This window comes from Dipodomys ordii, unplaced genomic scaffold (assembly GCF_000151885.1).
Source record: "Dipodomys ordii isolate 6190 unplaced genomic scaffold, Dord_2.0 Scaffold113, whole genome shotgun sequence".
In the NCBI taxonomy this organism is placed as follows: domain Eukaryota; kingdom Metazoa; phylum Chordata; class Mammalia; order Rodentia; family Heteromyidae; genus Dipodomys; species Dipodomys ordii.
Window position 1 is genome coordinate 3,026,469 of NW_012267329.1, and position 24,226 is coordinate 3,050,694.

The 24,226-nt window shown below is 35.4% G+C and overlaps 1 protein-coding gene across 1 annotated transcript in view; it reads left to right on the top strand.

Moving 5' to 3' along the window:
- Positions 1-24,226, top strand: part of Sbf2 (SET binding factor 2) — a 298,843-nt gene that overhangs the window by 148,579 nt on the left and 126,038 nt on the right. Inside the window, exons 10-16 of the mRNA XM_013028675.1 lie at positions 2,514-2,591; positions 4,057-4,170; positions 4,633-4,761; positions 9,560-9,658; positions 15,922-16,126; positions 20,043-20,152; positions 21,661-21,810. Coding sequence (XP_012884129.1) covers positions 2,514-2,591; positions 4,057-4,170; positions 4,633-4,761; positions 9,560-9,658; positions 15,922-16,126; positions 20,043-20,152; positions 21,661-21,810 — 885 coding nt within the window. The remainder of the gene's footprint in view (positions 1-2,513; positions 2,592-4,056; positions 4,171-4,632; positions 4,762-9,559; positions 9,659-15,921; positions 16,127-20,042; positions 20,153-21,660; positions 21,811-24,226) is intronic.

Genomic DNA, 24,226 nt, shown 5'->3' on the forward strand with positions numbered 1-24,226 from the left:
GATTTCTCTCATTTGTAATAATTAGAATGTGCCTGTAAATCTACAAATAAACCCAATGGATAGTAAAAGACATATATTACACTTGGACATGATTAAACAGTACTCTAATATTCATACAAAACAAAGGAGGATTACAAGGGCTCAATAGCTATGTGGAAATAATCATATAACATGATGCTTATCAAAATGAACTCCAAGAAATGGAAACAAGGTGGTTTTTTTTTCAAAAAATTTTACTGTGTGCTTATTTTCTTTTTTCTTTCCTTTTTTAAATTTCCCTTTTGTCGCTGTTTTTAATTTCTGTACTCTGTCTTGTATATAAGTTTATCTCATTTGAGGAAGGGAAGCACAGAAATGGTGGGATAAAAGGTGAACCAATTCAACAGTAATACTCTCTAGACACTATTTTGGAAATAAACTATACAACTTGAAGGAAGGGGAGGTGGGAGGGGAAAAACTGAGAGAGAATGTGTGGTGGGGGAACAGTGACACTGGTCAAAGGGAAATGTACTCATTACCTGTAATGTAACTGTAATCCTTCTGAATATCACCTTTACAATAAAATTTAAATTAAAAAGAAAAGCTCAGAGACAGCATCCAGGCCCTAAGTTCAATTCCCACAACTGACAAAAAGAAATACATATTCCTTATGTAACTGTAACCCTTCTGTGTATCACCATTATAATAACAAAAAATAAATTAAAAAATTATTTTGGAAGGTATCTTTTCATTTTAATGATTTATGTGTTTGTTTTCATATATATTTTAAATAGTATATAAAACCTATGGTTACACAGATAATATCCAAAATATTACATTTTAACATTTGCTGAAAGGAAAAATATTAACTGTGATTTGTAGATGGCATAGAGATATATCAATAGCTGAAAAGTTGTATTTGAGTGTTTAAAGAACAACTTGTGGGCTGGGATGTAGTTCAGTGGCAAAGCACTTGCCTAGCAAGTGCAACGTCCTGGGTTCAATCCCCAGTACCAAAAAAGGAAAAACAAGACAAAATACATTTAAAGAACAACTTGTATTAGGTCTGAAATTTAACAAACATCCTTTGTTCTGTTTTGACCATTAGATAATAAGTAAGGAATCTGCCAGAAATTGGCAGGATACTTTAACCCTCATTACTTGTGTAACCAAATTTGAATAGTTTCTACAAATTTGAATTTTGTCATTTATGGAAATAGTGAGTATACCTGTAGCTTCCATTCTACATTGTGTAGCATAATAAACTGAATAAAAGATAAGAACATTATATAGTATCAAACTAGAATGACAGGATATCAATATAATGGACCAACAAGTAAATAAATTATCATTGTTCTTATACACAAATAAGCTTTGCTTGATGGTAAATAATTATAATCAAATCCATGGTTGCGTAGTAACCATGATGATGTTATAGATACTGAAACCTTACTAAACCACCAAAGGGACTAGATAATTTGGTTGTAATTATTGTTGACATTTAAATTTTTTCTTATTTTATTTGCTTTTTTACTTGCTCGTTTCCTTGTTTTTCTATGTAGTGTTTCTATATAGTCCAAGCTGGCCTTGAATTCATTATTCTCTATCCTTAACTTCCCCAGTACTGGTATTACAAGTGTACACCACATGCCTGGCTTCATATTGACTTTCAAGATTTGAGTCTTTTGATTGGTTCTTACTATGAAAACCCTTATTTATTTTTACTTTGTTTTACTTTTTTTGTGGTACTTGTATTGAACCCAGTGCTTTCATATAGCTGGTAAGTGCTCTAACCCAGAGTTACATCTTCAGTCATTTTTACTTTTATTTTGAGAAAATATCTGACTAAATTACTTAAAGTAATAAAGTAATATTATACTTTTGCCTCAGTGTCCTGAATATCTGGTTGTGTACCACTAGGCATGAATTTAAAAGCCTTAGTATTTGAAAATTATTCTGCAAAGACAAAATTTTGTTTATATGTGTGTATATATAGTTATATACAATGTTTATGTATATACATATATATGCGCGCACAGACACACACACACACACACACACACACAGTTTTGCCTTTTTCTACATGTACTTTCTACTTTTCTACATCCACTTACCAGCTTGCTTTCCTTTGACATCTGACTCAAACATTAACTTATTCCCTTTTTCCTCAGTATTTTAACTTAAAAATAAAATCAGCATCATAGACATATGTTGTGGCTACTATTATAAAATAGTTTTGTGTGTATTCTATAAGAACTTTTTATTCTCGTATATATGTATATCTGTATAAGCATACATATTTGTGTTGTTTTCAAAATAAGCAAGATGATACTATGTAGATTTCTCTAGAATATTTTTCCCACTAAATATTTTTCCCACTAGATATCTTATCATGGTAGTACAGACAGAGCTAGCTCATGAAGGTAAAATAACATAATTAATGTAATTACAGTTCATTATATTGCCAGAAGGAGATTAAAGAATAGTTTTATTGTTGTTAACATATCTTGTTTAACAAAATTTATCTGCTTTAGATTTTACACCCAGATTTGGAAGTAGCGGATCATGCTTTTCCTCCTCCTCGAACAGCTTTATCCCATTCAAAAATGCTGGTGAGTTGTTTAATTTTTATATTTAGTAGTTTTAAAGAAGCTATTTTTTTTAATTTGTAGGGTTGCTAAAGAAGCTGAGTGGAGTTAGATAGTCAGTATAGTAATAAATGCTGCAATTCAAAGTTAAGTCAGTTGCCACTGACTGTCTTTGTGTTCTGCCCTACATTGATCAAAAGAGTAGGACTGTGATGTTGCCTGAGGAGCCAAGGATAAGTCATTATATTATAGCTTGGAAAACTTCCATTCATTAAATAAAAATAGAATCAAGAGTTTGGGTATTTTTGTTGTAGTAGTTGTCCTGTTGTTTTGGTTATTGTTATTTGTAGTGGTTGGGATCAGATCCAGACCATTGTTTATACTATACTAGGCCAGTGATCTACTGAGCCACATCCTAGCTCTCAGTAAGCATTTTTTTTTTTTTTTATCGGTCATGGTGCCTGGACTCTGGGCCTGGGCTCTGTCCCTCAGCTCTTCAGCTCAAGGCTAGCACTCTACCACTTGAGCCATAGCACCACTTCTGGCTTTTTCTGCTTATGTGGTGCTAAGGAATCAAACCCGGGGCCTCACACATGCAAGGCAAGCACTCTTCCACTGAGCCACCTTCCCAGCTCCATTTTTTTTTTAAGAGGGAAACATACAAAACTATATACAGTGAACACTGATAATAGGAGAAAATCAAGTTTGAGAAGTGAATGGATTTTAAAAGTTTCAATCAAATTATAAAGGCCTGTTTTTAAATTTTGCTTAGTGAATTTCATAAATGTAAACTTTGTGGCCAGCAAAAGCCTTACAAAGCTGAACACTTTTGAAAAACATCTTAAGTATTCTTGACTTTCATTTCCTTATCAGTTGAGTTAATTAAATAAATCTAAGTCTCCTTGGCAGTTTTTTGTGGGAGGATATTAAGGTTTGAACTAAGTTTGGTGTATACTTGTTATTCAGGCACTTTATTACGTGAATCAAACTCTAACCTTCCTGTTTTAAAACTGTGATTCTATTAAAACATGGATTATCAAAACATTTTGCATTATTCCTAATTAAAATGAATCCATTTTTATAAGTTGGATAGACTTTGGATAAATTTTATAAGCCTTTAAAATATTATCTTTTGAGCACAGTTGCATATCAGTTAAATATTTGCAACTGATTTTTTTGGCAGATGTGTAAATCAAAGGCCTTCAGATATATGTTCTTTATAACATGTTCATAAAAAAAGACTATACAATTTTTAAAGGAAAATGGGATATTCTAGAGGCAAGTTTTGTGTGGCTCAGTATACAAAATGTTTAACAGCTTAAGCAATCTTATGATGGAATAGGCTAGGCGCTCACTATGGACTGTCACAAATGACGTAAGCAATAGGAAGCACAGACGGACTTTCACCTTTTTTCTTTTTGACTTAATGACATTTCAGTTGTTTGTCAAGAAATTAAATTGCCTAATGTATTTCCTCTTATAATTTTAGGATAAAGAAGTACGAGCAGTTTTCCTTAGATTATTTGCACAACTTTTTCAAGGATATAGATCATGTCTACAACTTATAAGAATTCATGCAGAGCCAGTAATACATTTTCACAAAGTAAGATACAGTACCATGTTATATCTGTCCAAAAAGTTAGATTTAATTTAATGAAACAACTTGTTTTTCTAGCTGTGTATATTGATCTTAATTTATGAAATGCGATTATTGTGAATCTCCCCTTTGTATGGTACATGGTAATTTTAATAATACTATGGAATTGATACAGATTCTCTTCAGAGTTTGTTTTTTGAGTGTTTATTTTTTCATTTTTCTTTCTTATGAAATAGATTCATTTTTATTTTTTCAATATATGAAATATTATACAAAAGCCCCCTTTGGAGAAAATCTGTTTTTTTTTTGGGTCTGTTTTTATAACAATGCATAAAATCTGTTTTTATAACAATGCATAAATATACATGAAAATATTAATACAGTCTGTGATCTTTCTGTTCTGTCTTTATTTTAACCATTTGTCCATCCAAGTGATAAATTATCATTTCCTATTTTCTTTTTTTACAGACAGCTTTCTTGGGGCAGCGTGGTTTGGTTGAGAATGATTTCCTCACTAAAGTACTCAATGGAATGGCGTTTGCAGGTTTTGTTTCAGAAAGAGGTCCTCCCTACAGATCATGTGATCTCTTTGATGAGGTATAGTTCTTATTAAATGAATACATTATTTATAAACATAATTATAGGGCTGGGAAGGCGGCTCAGTGGTAGAGCGCTTGCCTTGAATGCTTGAGGCCCTGGGTTCAATTCCTCAGCACCACATAAGCAGAAAAAAAAAGCCAGAAGTGGTGTTGTGGTTCAAGTGGTAGAGTGCTAGCCTTGAACTGAAGAGCTAAGGGACAGCACCCAGACCCAGAGTTCAGGCCCCACGACTGGATCCTCCCCTCAAAAAATAAAATATAATTATACTAGTAGTTAAAAGTAGAAGAGCATTAATTTAATCAAAGTCATAAGTAGAAATTAAACATGAAATAATCCAAATATTTATTTTGCTTATTAAATCTTGATATTTATAGCATGGATTAGAAAACTAGAAAAATACAATTATAGGATGTCTTAGAAGTACGTAAAATTTTGAACAACTGAATTTTAAATAGTTTATTAAGTCTTTTTGAAAATTTGATCGTTGTATATAAAGTTCGTTTTAAAGCAATTATACGATGTTTCCCTTTGTCAAAATGCTTTATTAGAAATATCTAATTTTGGTGTATATATATGATTCCAAATTTTAGGTACAGTTAGTTCATTAGTGTTGTTGAACTATACTTTAAACATTCTGAAATATTTGTCTAGCTCCCTGAAGAGGTATTAAGTATATGGAAATGAGATTATTCTCCTCAGAAATTGGTCCTATAAAGGGAGAAATAGGACATATAATTCACAGTACTGATGCTATCTTACATTTATTATGCTTTTTCTTTTACACATCTTTCCATTTGTCATTTAAGCCTACATTCATGACAGTGCATTTTGGAGAATAAACAATGAATATGATTCCCATTTGTAAAAGAGCATTGTTTTGGAACCAATAAATATAAATGTTTCCTGAAATCAATAGAAGAAAAATATTCTTAGCACCTGAGATAAGGAGAATATATTAGTGGTCATATTTTGTTACTTTATGTTGAGAAGGTAGGAATCAAGGTCTTAAATATGCTTAATTTAAAGAGAATGTTTTCTTCTTTAAAAGAATAGTAAGCTGGGCACTGGTGGCTCACACCTATAATCCTAGCTACTCAAGAGGCTGAGATATGAGGATCACAGTTCAAAGCCTGCCCTGTGAGACTCTTATCTCCAATAAGCCACTTAGAAAAAGCTAGAAGTGGTGCTGTGGTTCAAGTGGTAGAGCACTAGCTTTGAGCCAAAGAGGCTTAGGGACAGTGCCTAGACCCAGAGTTCAAGCCCCAGGACTGGTGGTGTTGGGGGCCGGGAGCTGGACAATGGTAGCACATGCCTATAATCTTAGCTGTTCAGGAGGCTCAGATCTGAGGGTTGTTGGGTTTGTAGTTCAAAGCCAGCCCTGGCAAGAAAGTCTGTGAGATTCTTATCTCCAGTTAACCACTATAAAGGACAGAAGTGGAGCTTTGGCTCAAGTGGTAGAGTGCTAGCCTTGAGCAAAGGAAGCTCAAGGACAGTGGGAATGGCATTTCCCCCACTCCCCACATACACAAAAGTTAGGTGGATGCCAACAGCTCAAGTCTGTAATCATAGCTACTCAGGAAACAGATCTGAGGATCAAGGGTGAAAGCTTAGCCCAGGCAGGAAAGTACATGAGAATCTTATCTCCAATTAACCACCAAAAATCAAGAAGTAGAGCTATAGCTCAAGTGGTAGACCATTAACATTGAAGACAAAAGCTCAGTGACAGCACCCAGTCCCTGAGTTCAAGCCCCAGAAATGGTGCACACACACAATTAAGTACTCATAGGTAAGAATTAAAGAAGAGGCATGTGTTTTAATTCTGATTATGAAGATCTGTACCAAATGTTGTAGTTAATAGCACAAAGTATATGACTATTTGAAATTGAGGTGAAGTTTTTTTTGGGGGGAGGCTGTTTTTGTTTTTTGTTTTGTTTTGCCAGTCCTGGGCTTGAACTCAGAGCTTCTTTTGCTCTAGGCTAGTGCTCTACCACTTGAGCAATAGTGCTACTTCTGGCTTTTTTGAGTAGTTTATTTGAGATAAGTGTCTCCTGTGCTTAGTCCTGCCTGGGCTGGCTTTCAATCATAATCTTCAGATCTCAGCCTCCTGAGTAGTTAGGATTACCCGGCTAGGTGAACAGTTCTTTATAATCAATTTATTAGACATTGATTCTCTGTTGATAACATTTCATATGATTGGCTATTTATTTTCCTGACATATCAACCTAATTAAGTAACTCACACTTAATGTCTTACTAAGTTAAATTAAGATTCTTTACAAGGTCCTTTTCTGGCTAACTTATTACTTGGTATTATTCTCTAAATTTTTTTTTAGTTTTAAATTTAAATTTTATTGTAAAGGTGATGTACAGAAGGGTTATAGTTACCTAAGAAAGGTAATGAGTACATTTCTTTTAGAACAGTGTTACTCCCCCCTTATTTTCTCCCACTTCCTCCCACTCCCCTGCAAGTTGTAAGTTCATTTCCAACATAGTGTCTAGTGAGTATCACTGTTGAATTGATTCACTATTTGTCCCACTGTTTCTGTGATTCATCTTCCCTTCCTCAAATCAGACAAACTTACATACAAATGCTTATTAAAATGAACTCTGAGAAATGGAAACGAGGTTTTTTTATTGTGCTGTTTGCAGTTATTTCTTTATTCTTTCCTTTTTTTCCTGTTGTCAGTGGTTTTTATTTTTGTATCCTTTGCCTTGTATATAAGTTTTTCTGAAGCCATTTATTTATTTTTATTTTTATTTTTTGGTTGATCATGGGGCTTGAACTCTGGGCTTGGGCTCTGTCCCTGTGCTCTTCAGCTCAAGGTGAACATTCTACTGCTTGAGCCACAGCTCCACTTCCGATTTTCACTGGTTTCTTGGATATAAGAGTCTCACAGACTTTTCCTGCCCAGGCTGGCTTTGAACCATGATTCTGAGATCTCAGCCTCTTGAATAGCTAGGATTACAGGCATGAGCCACTGGTGCCGGGCTCTTATTTATTTTTTATAAGACTTCTTTTAATTGGTGGTCCTGGGGCTTGAATTCAGGGCCTGGCCACTGTTCGTGAGCTGCTGCTTTTTTTTTCCTCAAGGCTAACACTCTACCACTTGTGCCACTGAGCCACAGTGCCACTTCCAGCTTTTTCTGTTTATATGGTTACTGAGGAATCAAACCCAGGGTTTCATGCATGCTAGGCAAACACTTGACCACTAAGCCACATTCCCAGTCCCTCTCTGAAACTTTTAATAATGACATTATATACCTTCTTTCTTTTCTGTCCAGATTTCCTTACAAGTTCCTTCTGGCAGATTTATTACAACTAAAAAAGTCATATTATTTGAAGAAAACTTGTTTTACCTTTGTTTTTAGAGGTCCTTCTCTTACCTGGAATGCCTACCTTCTGTCTTTCAGCCAACCATGAATCTCTGTTCTTCATACTCAGCTGCTCCTCATCACTTCCCAGGGTAGTTTGCCCGGCAAATTCCTAGACTGCATTAAGCTTCATTATATAGCTGTAAAGTTCCTGTTGTATTTCTTGTCAGTGTATCCAGTTCTCTGTTCTGCTTGCAGCAATGACTTTTGATGCTTTATATACCTGAAAGCCTCTTAAGCGCGCGCGCGTGTGTGTGAATCAAAGGCCTAGAAGAAACAAGGCAATGGACACAAATGATTACTCATTTAACCCTCTTTATACATTTACATGGTAATATGCTTTTGTAGGAAAATAGCATTTGCTCCTAGGAAAGAGATCTTTGTTTCCCTATGAGGTAGGGAAGCCTACCACTTGGGGGTTTTATGGAGCTCTGAGAAACTTTCATTGTGCATTGTCTTATGATTATAGGCATCTCAGAATGAAGTAAATTTTGTCTTTGCATGACAGTCTTTCTGAATACTGGCCTAGAGTAGGTAAAACAATTTTTAAAACATAAAGCCATAATTTTATGCATCTATCTGCTCCAGTAAATCTGTTAGTTCCTAGAAGGAAGGATATCTATTCTTTTCTTTTATTTTTATCTTGCCACAGTTCTTTTCCTATCAGCACTTTTTCTCTACCTTAATTATACATACTTAACCCATTTTTCTCAGTAAATTAGTTGATAGGTAGACGAAGTAGAACATGTAATTTAAGAACTAGAAGGTGCCTAAACATTATCTTACTTTTTCATCTTATTTAGATACAAGGAGACTAAAGTCCAGGAGTTTTTAGTAAGTTTTCCAGATCACACTGTCCACAGACTAGAACTGGAATCTGAACAATGTGACATAACATTTGATTCATGTATTGAGTTAAATATTTGGAGACTTTAATTTCTCTGAGTAAGAGAATTCTCAGAGTGAAATCTACAGAATAACAGGGTTTCTCTGAGCTCCAGATTTTAACTATTTCTGGGAAACAGTGCAGAGGGTCTACTAGGCAATTCAAGGACTAGATAGACCGCTGTAACCAAAATAGAAGTGAAACCCAGTACTAAATACTTTGTGTTTTAAAATAATGCACATAGGCTGGGTGGCTCAGTGGTAGAGTGCTTGCCTTGCAAGGCCCTTGTTTGATTCCTCAGCACCACATAAGCAGAAAAAGCCGAAAATGGCACTGGCTTGCGTGGTAGAGCACTAGCCTTGAGCTTAAGAGCTGAGGGACAGCGCCTAGGCCCAGAGTTCAGGTCCCATGACCAACCAAAATAAATAAAATAATACATATTTTGGGTGATCTTGTCATTTGCAAATTGTATGAAATTATCAGTTAAATTCAACATATTTTTGTATTGATGTTTTGCCATTTGATTCTTTTTTCCCAGTTGGTAGCTTTTGAAGTAGAGAGGATTAAAGCTGAAGAAAATAATCCATTGAAGATGATAAAGCACATCAGAGAACTTGCTGAGCAACTATTAAAAAATGTAAGTAAGTATATTTGAACAGTCATTAATGTTAAAAGTATTAATAGGGCACTGGAGGACCGCAGCTGTAATCCTAGCTTCTCAGGAGGCTGAGATCTGATGATCAAGATTCCTAAAGCTCAAGGTAAGCACCCATACCCTGAGTTCAAGCCCCTGGACCAGCACATACTCACAAAAAAAAGTATTAACAGAATGTTTCATTTGTAAAACCAGAAAACTTCTTTCTAATGATAAACTCATTTTGCTCTGAATTATAAATTAGATATTTAAGTTGGTGCTATATCCAAATACATCACTTTGGGGCTGGGAAGATGGCTCAGTGGTAGAGCGCTTGCTTTGCATGCCTGAGGCCCTGGGTTTGATTCCTCAGCATCACATAAGCAAAATAAAAAAAGCCAGAAGTGGTGCTGTGGCTCAAGTGATAGAGCTCTAGCCTTGAGCTGAAGAGCTGTGGGACAGTGCCCAGGCCCAGTGTTCAGGCCCCACGACCGGACCCAAAAAACAAACAAACCAAATACATCACTTTTTTTTGGGGGGGGGTCCGGTTGTGGGGCCTGAACTCTGGGCCTGGGCGCTGCCCCTCAGTTCTTCAGCTCAAGGCTAGCACTCTACCACTTGAGCCACAGCACCACTTCTGGCTTTTTTCTTTTTGCTTATGTGGTGTGCTGAGGAATCAAACCCAGAGCCTCATGCATGCAAGGCAAGCACTCTACCACTGAGCCACCTTCCCAGCCCCAAATACATCACTTTTTAAATGTAATGTTCCTATGTTAGGAAGATCTTGTTCACATTTTTTTCCATTTATCATTTGCCCTCATTTTTTGGGGATTGGGGGGTGTTAGTCATGGGGCTTGAACTCAAGGCCTGGGACACTGTCCCTGAGCTTTTTTGTGCAAGGCTGCCATTCTGCCACTTTGAGCCACAGCTCTACTTCTGTTTTTCTGGGGGTTTATTGGAGAAAAGAATCTCAGACTTTTTTACCCAGGCTGGCTTTGAACCACCATCCTCAGATCTCAGCTTCCTAAGTAGCTAGGATTACAGGTGTGAGCCAACAATACCTAGCTCATTGTGATTTTTATTTTGGTCTCATTTTTAAAACATAAAATTAGATACATTTGAGGTCAGAAATATTTCAAGACTAGTGAGCAGTGTGGTGAAATAATTGACTGCCAAATCATCACCATCATTTGCTTACGTTGTTTTGAACAGTGAATAAAACACTGAAAGAAAATTGGCATGGTCTCATCAGAATTGTAATCTGTTGTAATAATTAACATCATTTCTAGTCCTTCAAACAACCATGTAAGACAGGTTTCATTATTCTCATTTTAATGGTGTGTGCTAAGGATGATATAGCTATTAAGTGATAGAATCCAGATTTTAAATTCAAGAATATTTAATTCCTAATGTCACCCTAATTCCTAATGTCAGCATGTCTCATTTTCAATTAAAAATGATGTTTCCATTATACCTTATAAAAATGGTTTGTTGGGGCTGGGAAGGTGGCTCAGTGGTAGAGTGCTTGCCTTGCATGCTTGAGGCCCTGGGTTCGATTCCTCAGCACCACATAAGCAAAAAGAAAAAAAGCCAGAAGTGGTGCTGTGGCTCAAGTGGTAGAGCGCTAGCCTTGAGCTGAAGAGCTGAGGGGCAGCGCCCAGGCCCAGAGTTCAGGCCCATGACCGGAACCGCCTCCCCCCCCCAAAAAAAAGGTTTGTTTTTTAATTTTGTTTTGGTGGTGTCTGATTTGGGGAAAAAAATTTAACATAAATGGGTTGCTGTTATTTTTTTTAATAGTCTCTTGTTTTGTTTTTGTGGTACTGAGATTTAAACTCAAGAGTCTCAAGCATGCAAGGCAGACATTATACCACTTGAGCCATACTTCCAGCCCTGCTTTTTGCTGATTATTTTTTAGCTAAGACTTCATGAACTTTTCTGCCAAAGTTGACCTATAACTGTGAGCTTTTCCTCTCAATATCCAGAGTAGCTACTATTGTAGGCATATGTCACAATACTCAGCCTTATAAAAGTTTCTTAACATGCTTTCTCACTTGATTGTTAAAATGATCCAGTGAGGTAGATAGGTAGGAGTAATTTGTTTATTTCTGTTTGTTTATTTTACCAGTACCAGGACTTTAACTCAAACTCTTATACTCTCTCTGGGCTGGCACTTTACCACTTGAGCCATGCCTTCAGTCTAGTTTATGCTGGTTAATTGGAACTAGAGTCTTAAGGACTTTTCTGCCCCATCTGGTTTGGAAATATGATCTTCCAGATTTCAGGCTCCTGAGTAGCTGTGGTAAGAGGTGTGAGGCAGCAATTCCTGGCTTTAGAAAGTAGGCTTTTTTGTTTAATTCAGTGTAGTTTTGCTCATGTGGAATGATTGATATATTTTAGAGAGTAAAATTCAACTAAGCATTTGTTCATTCAGGTCAACCAAATGGAACTGATTATTATTATGATTGGCATGGGAGGTTACTGAGGCCCTACTGCTGAGCCATGCCTCCAGTCCTAGCCTAGGACTGATTCTTTTCATTATTAGATGTTTATTCTTAGATCTTTTACAGAACTGAAAATCTTTATAGCCACTAGGTGAAGTTTTAACATATATTTGTGTCTACTACATGAATGTCCAGTGTATGAAAGAAACTATTCCATGCCACTTTAATGAAAGACAAAATTAAAAATTCCTGTTATTTTAGAACTGAAATTCTATAATATATAGCTTATACTAAACCAATATAGAAATGAAAACTATAATAAAATGAATAGTAATTATTTATATACATTATTAAAAGTGGATATAAAACCCATTTCTTTAAAAAGTGACACTTAGTGTGTTGCTCAAGCCCATAATCACAGCTTCTCAGGAGGCTGAAGATCATTGTTCAAAGCCAGCCTGGAAGTCCATAACACTGTCTCCAATTAACCAGAAGTATGCCAGGACTGGAGGGGTGGGTCAAGTGATAGAGCATTACTAGCATTGCGCAAAAGGCTGAGCAAGAGCTTTAGGCCTTGAATTCAAGCCCTAGTACTGCACACATACACATGCATGCACTTCCAAAACACTTTTAAGTAATCATAGTGAATTATTGTTTGCCTATGTAAAAGATTGTATTTTTAGGTAATAGCCCTTCAGAAGTACTTTATATCTCACGAGCCCTTATTAGATTTTATTCAAAATCAAATTTTGCTTTGTTTAATTACATTCTTTCCATATGTATTTACCAAGTACTTACTAGTGCAAGGCATTTTCTGTGTATGATTCTCCTAATGTCTTTCAGAGTAGCCATATAAACTTTTGAGTGAAAAGTTAGGACTATTCCAATAGATTGTTACCAGTCTTTCTTGATTCCTTCTAGTTGTAAGATTTTGAAGTTCATGATGGTCTCAGCATTCCTGAAGTGTAAATTTATCGCACTAAAGTCCGATGTGTATATCTTGCTTCTCACTTTTTGTCAGAGTAACTTGAATGCACCTTAATTTTTAGATTTTTTTCCTCACATTTCTTTATATTGGACTATGATAACATTTCAGGAGTTTATGACAAATTGTAACTAGATTTAGCTGCTCTTTTAGTTCAGTGGAGCTTCCTGTACAATTAAGCATTTGGTAATTTGGTGCAATGGAAAGATGGAATAAAGGATAAAAGACTGAATCCATGAGAGACAAGTTTGTTAGTGGTAGAGTTTATACCATGAAGAATATTATTGGCACTGCATCTCTATCTTTGCTTTTTATACATCATCAATAATTCTAAGTGTTTCACACTTTATTTTCCAGTTTCTGCATTTACCTACTTACATACCTTATCCTTATGACTATTTTTTTTTCAGGACTAGAGATTGAACCCAGGGCATTGAGCTCAAGCATTCTACCATTTAGCTATACCCTAGCCCAGGCTTTGAGTTCAAGCCTCAGAACTGGCATCAAAAAAAAAAAGTATTTGTATTAGAATAGGGGATTTCTATCTGAAGTTAAGAATTACAGTAGTGGTTCTTAATAGGGGAACTCGCTTTCACCTACCCCAAGAAATTTGGCCATATCTGGAAACATTTTTGTTTACAGCTGTAGAAGATATGTTGTGATTATCTAGTGAATAAGACTAGGAATGTTTCTACATATTTTACAGTGTACATGATACCTAAACAATTAACGAACCCAAAATTTTTGCAAGTAGTGTCAAGGTTAAGAAGCAAATCCTAGATTGGGGTAATCAGCACATTGGATATGAAAGTTTCCCCCAAATTTATTAGTAATGAAGATATGACATTAGTACAGCTGACTTACCCTTTGAAAGAATCACTAATTTGGCAAATTAAAGCCTGTTTCATTCTGTTAGTATTATGTACACCACCAGGTAACTTGCATGAGTTATGTTTTGACAATGTCTAGTGATTTACTCCAGTGATGGTATTATCTTCAACTATATTTGAAAGTATTTATGATATCCCACATTGCTCCAGGTATAACTGGTACAAGATAAATAATTTTAAATACCTGAATTATTCCAGAGAATCATTCATCAAGATCACATTGATTTGCAATTTATTGTTAAGACCAATTTGTAGGAAGAATTTTTTCCCCCAGGAAGTTATTGCCTAGTCTTGAGTTTCCCATGAGTTTCGGGATCTTTTGTCTTGTTTTGTTTTTGGCTTTCATGTGAAATATACTCTCAGCTTTGTTTTCTTTAAGACCTAAACATGTTTTGCCAAAGGGAAAGGGGAAAAATCACTGTTTTCCAACAGATGTTTTATGTGTCATTTTTTTCAAGACTGAGAAAATCATTGGACCTCTTTTACTGAACTTAAACTCTAAAGTCTCTTGAAATCATAATCCAAATCCAAAATTCTTATAGATAGTGCCAGGCTTGGTGGGTTTGGACAAAATTGTTGCCATGTTCATTTTAAGCATATCCTTTACATTTATCATGATGCCCGTTAGAGGGCAGCAGTGTACAAACACAGCATCCAGAAAACCTAGTACTAGATTTTGGGACATGAGTCTTTTATATATCTTTTAAAAACAATTGATCATAATTTTGCAAGTTTAATTCATGACCTGAATTTTATTGTAGAACTTCTGTGCAACTATAGGTATCCTTAACTTTTAAGTTTGTTGATGAAAAATGATTAGGTTATAACATATTCTACAAACACAATTCAAAGGTGGAAGTGGTACTGTGGCTCAAAGTGGTAGAGGGCTAGCCTTGAGCAAAGGAGCTCAGGGATAGCAACCAGGCCACGAGTTCAAGCCCCATGACTGACAAAAAAATCCACAAGGTTTGCCGAATGGATAACTGGGTTTTAGTCAAAGGGATTAAAGGTAACTTAAACCTAGCCAATGTGGCATGCAATTGTAATCCCAGCTACTTGGGAGGAAGGGGTAGGAAGATGACAGTATCAGTATTGATGTCCAAAATGGGCAAAGTTAGCAAAACCAAAAAAAAAACAAACAAAAGGGTTCAAATGGTAGAATACTTGTCCAGTATTCATGAAGTCCTGAGTTCAAAGCCTAACATTAACAGGAGCTGGTGGCTCATACCTTTAATCCTAGCTACTCAAGAGGCTGAGATCTGATGATCACAGTTTTAAGCCAGCCCAGGCAGGAAATTTAGTGAGACTCTATCTCCAATTAATCACCAAAAAGCTAGAAGTGGAGCTATGGCTCAAGTGGCAGAATGCTAGCCTTTAGCAAAAAAGCTCAGAGACAACTCCCAGGCCCTGAGTTCAAACCCCAGGATGGGTGCACGCACGCGCACACACACACACACATACACACACACACACACAGAGAGACTCTGAAGTTTTTCATATGATAATAAAAAGTAAACCATTTTTAGAGTGGAAAAGACAAATAGAAACAGATTTCAATATGAATGAAAATTAAGGGTTTCATTAATAACTTGAGTAATGTTATTTGTAATCCATCCAAGATGGAAAATGATCACTAAAGAGTTAAGTGTCAGAAAAGAGGCCTGAGGACAGTTCCGAAATATCAAGGAAGTTACTGGGGAATAAGTAGACCCAGTGAGAAGACTTGACACACAAGTGAAGTAATGGTTCATGAAAGGAGAAGACCGGTGACTAGGTGTCTTACACTGCTCAAACATGAAAAAAGTATAATAAAGATGTGTGTATCATCTGTCTGATTTCCTCTAAACTCTTATGTCCTGCCTGATACCTACTTTTTTAAAAAAAAATTCTATGGATATCTGCTGTTGTTTTTTACCTTTGAAGTAATTTTACCTGTGTCTTACGTTACAGGAAAATCCAAACCCTCATATGGCATTCCAAAAAGTTCCACGCCCAACAGAAGGATCCCACTTGAGAGTTCATATTCTTCCTTTCCCAAAGATTAATGAAACTCGGGTTCAGGAATTGATACAAGAAAATCTTGTTAAGAATCAGAATGCCCCTCCTGCTACACGAGTCGAAAAGAAATGTGTTGTGCCAGCAGGTCCACCTGTCGGTATGTGTTGTGTGTATGTTTTTAGTAAACCTTTTATCAAGGTTTATTATCAAGGTTTAAATAGGATTCCAAAAGGAATGTATAGATTATTTTATTAATGTTTACAATATAAACAAATTAATAAAACTTGACTCAGAATACTAAGAAACTGTTCCATTTACCATGTCTCACAATGGGTAATGGTTACCTAACTACTACTATACACCACTATAAAATCCTCTGTTTGTTCAGACATTGAGATATAGTTCACACACCACAATATCTCCACTTAAAATGAAAGATTCAGTAGATTATGGTGGATTTAGTATATTTAGTGTATTCAGTCATTATCACTATTCAGTTTGAGAACATTTTCATAAGCCATATGAAATACTGTACCTAATAATAGTGATTTCCCATTTCCCTCCAAAACTACTTCCTCTCTAGCCTAAGTAGTAATTTACTTTTTGTCTTTATACATTTTCCTAATGTGACATTCATGTAAATAGAATTTAATACCATGTGGCATTTTCTGACAAGCTTCTTAGTATAATACTTTCTAGATTTTTCAGTGTGGTAGCATATATCACTATATGATTGGCTTTTATGGATAAATAATATTCTATAGTAATTATATATCTTTTCATATGATACATAATATATATGTATATATAAATCACATTTTGTTGTCCATTCCCCAGGTGGTAGACATTTGAGTTCTTCCTTCTGACTATTACAAATAATACTACTGCAACCACTCATTTGTAATTCTGTGGAGAGAGATATTTTCAGTTCTCTTGGGTTCCATACCTAGGAGTAAAATTTTGAACTCTTATGGTAACCTGTGATTATTGATTTAAGAAACACTAAACTGTTTTCCAAAGAAACTGTACCCTTTAATACTTCAACTAGCAATGGATAAAGGCAGGTATCCCCATAGTCACTGAAAATGCTTAGCATTTTTTCATATGCTCCTTGGATTTTCAATATCTTCTTTAGAAAATATCTATTTTCCAAATTTTAGATTGTGCTATTTCTCCTTTTATTATTTGATTATTAGAATTCTTTATATGTGAAGAATTTCAATGAAATTTTATTCTCCAAAGTAAAATGTTAATTTTCAGTTCATAAACATACCTATTAAAACATATTCTTTTTGGTTTTTTTTATGGGTCCTGGGGCTTAACTCAGGGCCTGGGCACTGTCCCTGAGCTGTTGTGCTCAAGGCTAACATTATACCACTTAAGCTACAGCTCCACTTCATGTTTTTTGTTGTTAGCTTAATAGAGATAAGAGTCTTACTGACTTTCCTGTCCTGGCTGGCTTCAAACTCAGCCTCTTAAGTAGCTAGGCTTACAAGTGTAAGCTACCAACCTGGCAAAAATATATTCTTTATATATTGTATATACAATTCTCTTATCAGATATATGATTTTTCATATATGCTCTTTCATTTGTGAGATCCCTTTCCTGATATTTTATCTTTTTTAATACTTGAGAGTGATGTGTTAAAACTTAGAGTTGTCTGTTTCCCTTTTTAGTTTTTTCCATATTTTGAAGTTGATTTAGTAGATACATTTATATTTATGTGTTATAGCATCCTACTTATTGATCTCTTTGTTATGAAATGTGGATGAAATTTGTATTCTCTGTTTTTTGTTTTGTTTGGGTCTGGTCGTGGGGCCTGAACTCTGGGCCTGGGCGCTGTCCCTCAGCTCTTCAGCTCAAGGCTAGCGCTCTACCTCTTGAGCCACAGAGCCACTTCCGGCTTTTTTCTTATGTGGTGCTGAGGAATGGAACCCAGGGCCTCAGGAATGCAAGGCAAGCGCTCTACCACTGAGCCACTTTCCCAGCCCGAAATTTGTATTCTCTAAAGAAAAATGTTAATTTCCAGATTGTCAATATACTCATGAGAAAATACATGTTCTCTAATATGTCAGACCAAAGAAAATTTATTATATTGCTGAAAAGACTTCAAACTTAAAGTTTCTAAACAGATGCTGATCTTTCAATAAAGTATATTTGGAGACTACAAGAAGTTTTTGACTGTAATATGGATAGATTTCTATTTCACTCTATACCACTGACCTACATGTGCCAGCAATACCAGAACCATCAATTAAGAATGAGAATTTCAGAAAGAAAAGTCATGTTAAGTAATTGGCTTAATTATCGTGGTCATGCAGAAAATTAATGATACATGATTAAAAATGATTTAAAGAGAACTACTAAAATCTATAAGGGCTGTACTCTAGTTCATTACATTGTGCCCAATAGGTTTCCTGGTTCTGAAGCACTGTAGTTAGTAAGATGTCATCATGGGAGGAGCTAGGCAGTGAGCCTCTCTGGGCTGTGCTCATGTGACCCTATAATTATTTCAAGATAAAAAGAAAAATAATCAGGTGCCAGTGGCCTGTAATCCTAGCTACTCAGGAGGCTGAGACCTGAGGATCACCATTCAAAGCCAGCTTGGGCAGGAAAAGTCTGAGAGACTCTTTATCTCCAGTAAACCACCAGAAAACTGGAAGTGGCGCTGTGGCTAAAGTGGTAGAGCGCTCTCTTTGAGCTGAAATGCTGAGGGACAGTGCCCACGCCCAGAGTTCAAGCCCCATGACCGACAAACAAAAAAAAGATAAAAATTTTAGGGGCTGGAAAGGTGGCTGAGTGCTTGCCTTACATAAGCAGAAAAAGTGGGAAGTAGCCCTGTAGCTCTAGTGGCAGAGTGCTAGCCTTGAGCTGAAGAGCTGAGGGACAGCGCCCAGGCCCAGAGTTCAGGCCCCATGACTGATCAAAAAGAAAAAAAAAATTTAAAGCATTACTTGAGGAATACAAGATTTGTATTCATAAGATCAAAAATGCTAATAAATATAATTGTCTTTTTAGGTATGTAGGGAGGTAAAATCTGTGGCTTTAGATTCCATACGACAGCCATAAAATATAACCAGTCTTTCTTTTTGGTCTAAGAACAATAGATACTACCTTATTTGTACTAAGGATATAATATTAATGTAGTTCTTCTTTGTGAAAATATGCTTTATTTGTCTTTATAAATACTATTTTGGGGCTGGGAAGGTGGCTCAGTGGTAGAGTGCTTGCCTTGCATGTATGAGACCCTGGGTTCAATTCCTCAGCACCACATAAGCAGAAAAAACCGGAAGTGACGCTGTGGCTCAATTGGTAATGCATTAGCCTTGAGCTAAAGAGCTAAGGAACAGTGCCCAGGCCCAGAGTTCAGGCCCCACGACCGACAAAAATAAATAAATAGATAAATAAAATATAAATACTATTTTGATTTATATCCTAATGTTCTTTAAATCCATTTATTTAGGTAATATTAGCTATATAATAGACTATATATCCCAACTTTACATACAAGGTAAAAGTCCATAGGAATAAAAAGAAACTACACAGTGGCCTTAATAAGCCATTAGAACAATTTACTAGCCACAATAATTTTTCTTTTTTCTTTCTTTTTTGTATCCCAGCCCCTTTGAGTAATCCCAGTCCCTTTTAGTCATGTATTTTTCCTTTAGTAATATAATTACCAACTTCCTTTTCTGTTGATTGTCTTCTTGCATATAGACATTAGCTGTCTTGGTTGTGATCATGTACCCCACATATTTCCTATCACATCAGTTTGTTTGCAATTAAAATGTAAAATAAATACTTTCATTTAATAAAATTTTACTTTGCAATATGAGCTTACTTGCATGAGTTAAGACGATCATTAGAATCTACTCTATGAAATTATCTACTGACACTTCAAACCTGAAAATACAATCAAAATAATGAAATTGAATGTTTTCAGTGCAATGGAACAAGGGAAATGATAAAGACTAAGTGTTGGTCATGTCAGTAGTTTTAAAGTAATACTCCCTTACTTTTGTCTTGCCAAAGAAGCTTAATGCATTTGTATTTTCTTTATATTCCTTTGTCAGTTTCAATAATGGATAAAGTGACAACAATTTTCAACAGTGCACAGAGACTAGAAGTTGTTAGAAACTGCATTTCATTCATATTTGAAAATAAAACATTGGAGACTGAAAAGGTAATAAAATGCCATTTTTCCGCAAGTTAGCATTTATGATTGCCCTTTCAGATTTACATGTTGAAGTTGCCAACTGGCCTCTCTTCTAATTCTGTCCCTTTTCCTTTATAAAATGTTCTTTCATTATTTCAGTCCTTCTAAATGAATAATATCTATACCTAGTTATAGTTACATGGCTCCAAGAATAATATTGGTAATTTTTTTCTTCAAACCTTTAACCATTGTTCTTTAAACCTTATTTTGACATAGTACATACAATACTACTACATACTACATTTTAAATATAATTTTATTCATCGAAAAGAATCTAGTTAGATTGCATAATGGATTATGCCTCTTTGAATTTTCTTCCTAATGAAACATGCTGAATATGTGTAACATTTTTCTTAGTGACTGATGGTCATAGTTGTGTATTACATGGGGTTGCTAAAGCATATTCAAATGTTTACCCTTATGCTAAGTGACCCCTCACCATTTTAGGTTGGAAAGGTTTTTTGGGTGTTTTCGGTGGGGGGAAGGTAGTGTGTATTTTGGTTCTATATTTTAAGGTTAAAAACGTAGATTTTCTTATCCAACTGCGTTCTCGCTCACTTTGTCTCTCTGTCTCTCTGTCTGCCTCTCTCTCTCTCTCTCTCTGTCTCTCTCTCTCTTTCTCTCTCTCTCTCTCTCTCACACACACACACACACACTTCTTGGCAGTACTCAAGTTTGAACCCATCTTATAGCCTTATGCTTGCTAAGTATACTAGGAAACACTTGAGCCATGCCCAAGCCATTATTTTACAGCTCTTGCTTTCTTTTGCATGCTTTATATAACATATTCTCCTACTCAGACAATTTCCTTTACTTATTTGCTCCTTTGTTCTCTCTGGTCTCTCTTTTAGGTCTCCACATTAAGTAAACTTATTACTACTATATGTAAATTAGCTAGCCTTATATAATTAACTGAGAAGGTATTCTTAGTGTTTTTGTAATTAGTGAAAAGTTTCACTACATACATGTAGAAATACCTATGTTGCCTTGAGTTCTTTATGACATTGAAAAGAAGAGTCCAGATTATAGAATTTTCCATTCATATCTTAAAACTGAATAATAATAAAGTAGTTGACTACTTTAAAATTATTAAATCACTTGTATTTTTGATACCTAATTTTTCCATTGACTTTCACCATGGAAACTTGATCAGTTATACAAAGAAGATGTTTGACTGTGGCTTTTGAGTCAGGAACTGAAACAACAGACAGTTTGGCAAATAATGTTGTGTTAAATCTAAGAAAAAGAATTTAGTGTTTTCAAATTTACCACATAAGCTACTTCTAATTTCCCTTGCTGGTTTAGAAATTTTAAAATTCTACAAATTTACCTACTTTATTATTGGTCTTAACAGCAAATCACTTCTTTCCTAGAAGCTTAATTCTGCCAATTCCTTTGGAACAATGCATTTGAATTTTCAGTGTGATGTTTTTGCAGTAGTACCCTGTGGTCACTTGTAACTCCCTTGTTCTCAGACTCTTCCTGCTGCACTGAGAGCCCTTAAAGGAAAGGCAGCAAGACAGTGTCTTACTGATGAACTGGGCTTACATGTACAGCAAAATCGGGCAATATTGGATCATCAACAATTTGACTACATAATAAGGATGATGAATTGTACTCTGCAGGTAATTTTTTAGTCCATTCAGATTATTCTTTTCATTTCAGAATATTTTCAGTTTTGGAGACTGGTAATTACTGATATATCAAGTTCTTGAAGCTACCCCAGCTGAAAAGATGAAAAGCCAATATCTTTACCATTTCTGTCAGAAACATTTATTCATAACTTGACACAAATATTGATCTTTTTGTTACTTATTTTCTCTTGAAAATACTAGTTTTACTGATTTTTAATATAAACAGTCTCTTTGAAACGTCGCCTTTCAAACATTGATATGAATGATTTCATATCAGTTTTTAGTTGTATTATTAAAGCAAAGGGAAGTGAATAATGGCTAATCAAAATATTAAATGATCAAATTATTTATGAAACACTTTGTATATGTAAAGCATGGGAAAACTTTTCAAGCTGGGCACATTACAGCTCATGCCTATAGTCTTACCTGCTCAGGAGGCTGAGATCTGAGGATAACAGTTCAAAGCACTCAGATGAGGAAAGTCCATGCGACTTTTTTGCTTAAACTAACCATCAAAAGGCCAGAATTGGGGAGTTATAGCTCAAGAGATAGAGCTCCAGCATTAAGCAAAAAAGCTAAGACACAGTACCCAGGCCCAGAGTTCAGGCCCCGGTATTGGCACCCAAAAAAGAAAAAGAAAAAATTTGCATTGAACTTCAAAATAGTTGTATGATCTTACAGAGATAATCTTCCCAACAAATAGTGAAGATTGGAATTAGGAGCAAATTAGTCTGGATTTCTTGTTTTATAGTCTACAATATTGGCATCTTGCTCTCTATAGATGATGTAAAAATACCTTTTCCCAGGAGAATATATTATTACATACAGTGAATTCAAAAATATGTATTCAAACCAGGTGCTAGTGGCTCATACTTGTAATCCTAGCTACTCAGGAGGCAAAGATTGGAGGATTATGCTTTGAGGCCACTTCTGACAGGAAAGTCTGAGATTCTTATCTTTAGTTAACCACCAAAAAGCTAGAAGTGGAGTTGTAGATCAGTAGGTAGAATGCTAGCCTTGTGCCAAAAAAAGTTCAAGAACAGTGCCCAAGTGATGAGTTCAAGTCCCAAGACTGCCCTCCTCCCCGCAAAAACTTTCATATGAAAGAAGGTATAGATAAATGTGTTCAAGGATTGACTTTTTTATAATAAAAATATCAGTTCTTCTCAAAGGAATTTATACAGTTATTAAAGTTTCTGTCAGAATCCCAAATAGAACATCAAAAACACTTTATCATTACCAACATAGTCATAAAGAAAGCACAGGAATTTGTCTTGTCTGAATGTCTAAAAATAGCTTACGATTATAGTGCTTAGGACAATATGTAATTTGTACAGTTGTATTCAAATTGAACAATAGAACAGAATTGAGGGTCCAAAAAGAAATGCATGCATATATGGAAATATGATGGGCAGGAAAATAACTTTTCTAACATAATGATGAGCAAATCAGTAAATAATGGTGATTCATGTTTGGGTGACTCCATATACATAACACAAAAGATATACACATTACTCACACTATAGACAGAAGTGAATTCCACATGGATTAAAGCCTTAACTATTACAAAGCCAAACAAAAACTTACCATACAGCCTAAAATGTTTCAGACACAGTTTAGGAAGTATGCTTATGACTTTAGGATAGAGAAAGACTTGGTACAAGTAACCAATAGTGACAGTCTTACAAACATAATTTTTTTTAAAAAATTTATTATGAAAATACTGTACAGAGGAGTTACAATTACATGGGCAAGATAATGAGTACATTTCTTAACAAGCATTGTTGCTACCTCCTTTGTTTCCCCTTCCTGTCCCTTCCCATATCCCGCCCCCCTCGCCCCCACTCCCCTCGCCAAAATTGTAAAGTTCGTTTTTCCACATAAGGACTTGTACCTCTCATTGTTGAAATGTGTCCACCTGTATCCCTATTTAAGAATTTTGTTTTTTCCCTTCCCCTCCACAAATTATAACAACATCAAATACAATGAAAGCAGGGGTTATACTGTGGGGGAGGGACATACAAAGCAACAAAGAAATCATTTTATAAATGTGTTAGAAACAATCCCATGAAAGTAAAAACCATTTGAATACTTATCTTGGGGTTCATCTCACCTAACATCAGCATATCTGACCTTTTCTGCTTGTCTCAGACATATACTGGTTATTAAAAATAAGGGAACCCATGGGGCCTATGTTTCTTTGGGCCTGGCTTACTTAGTATAATTTTTTCCAAGTCTTTCCACTTCCTAACAAATGGGGCAATGTCATTCTTTCTGATGGAGACATAGAATTCCATTGTGTATATATGCCACATTTTCTTGATCCATTCATCTACTGAGGGGCATCTGGGTTGGTTCCATATCTTAGCAATGGTAAATAATGCTGCAATAAACATAGTTGTGCTGG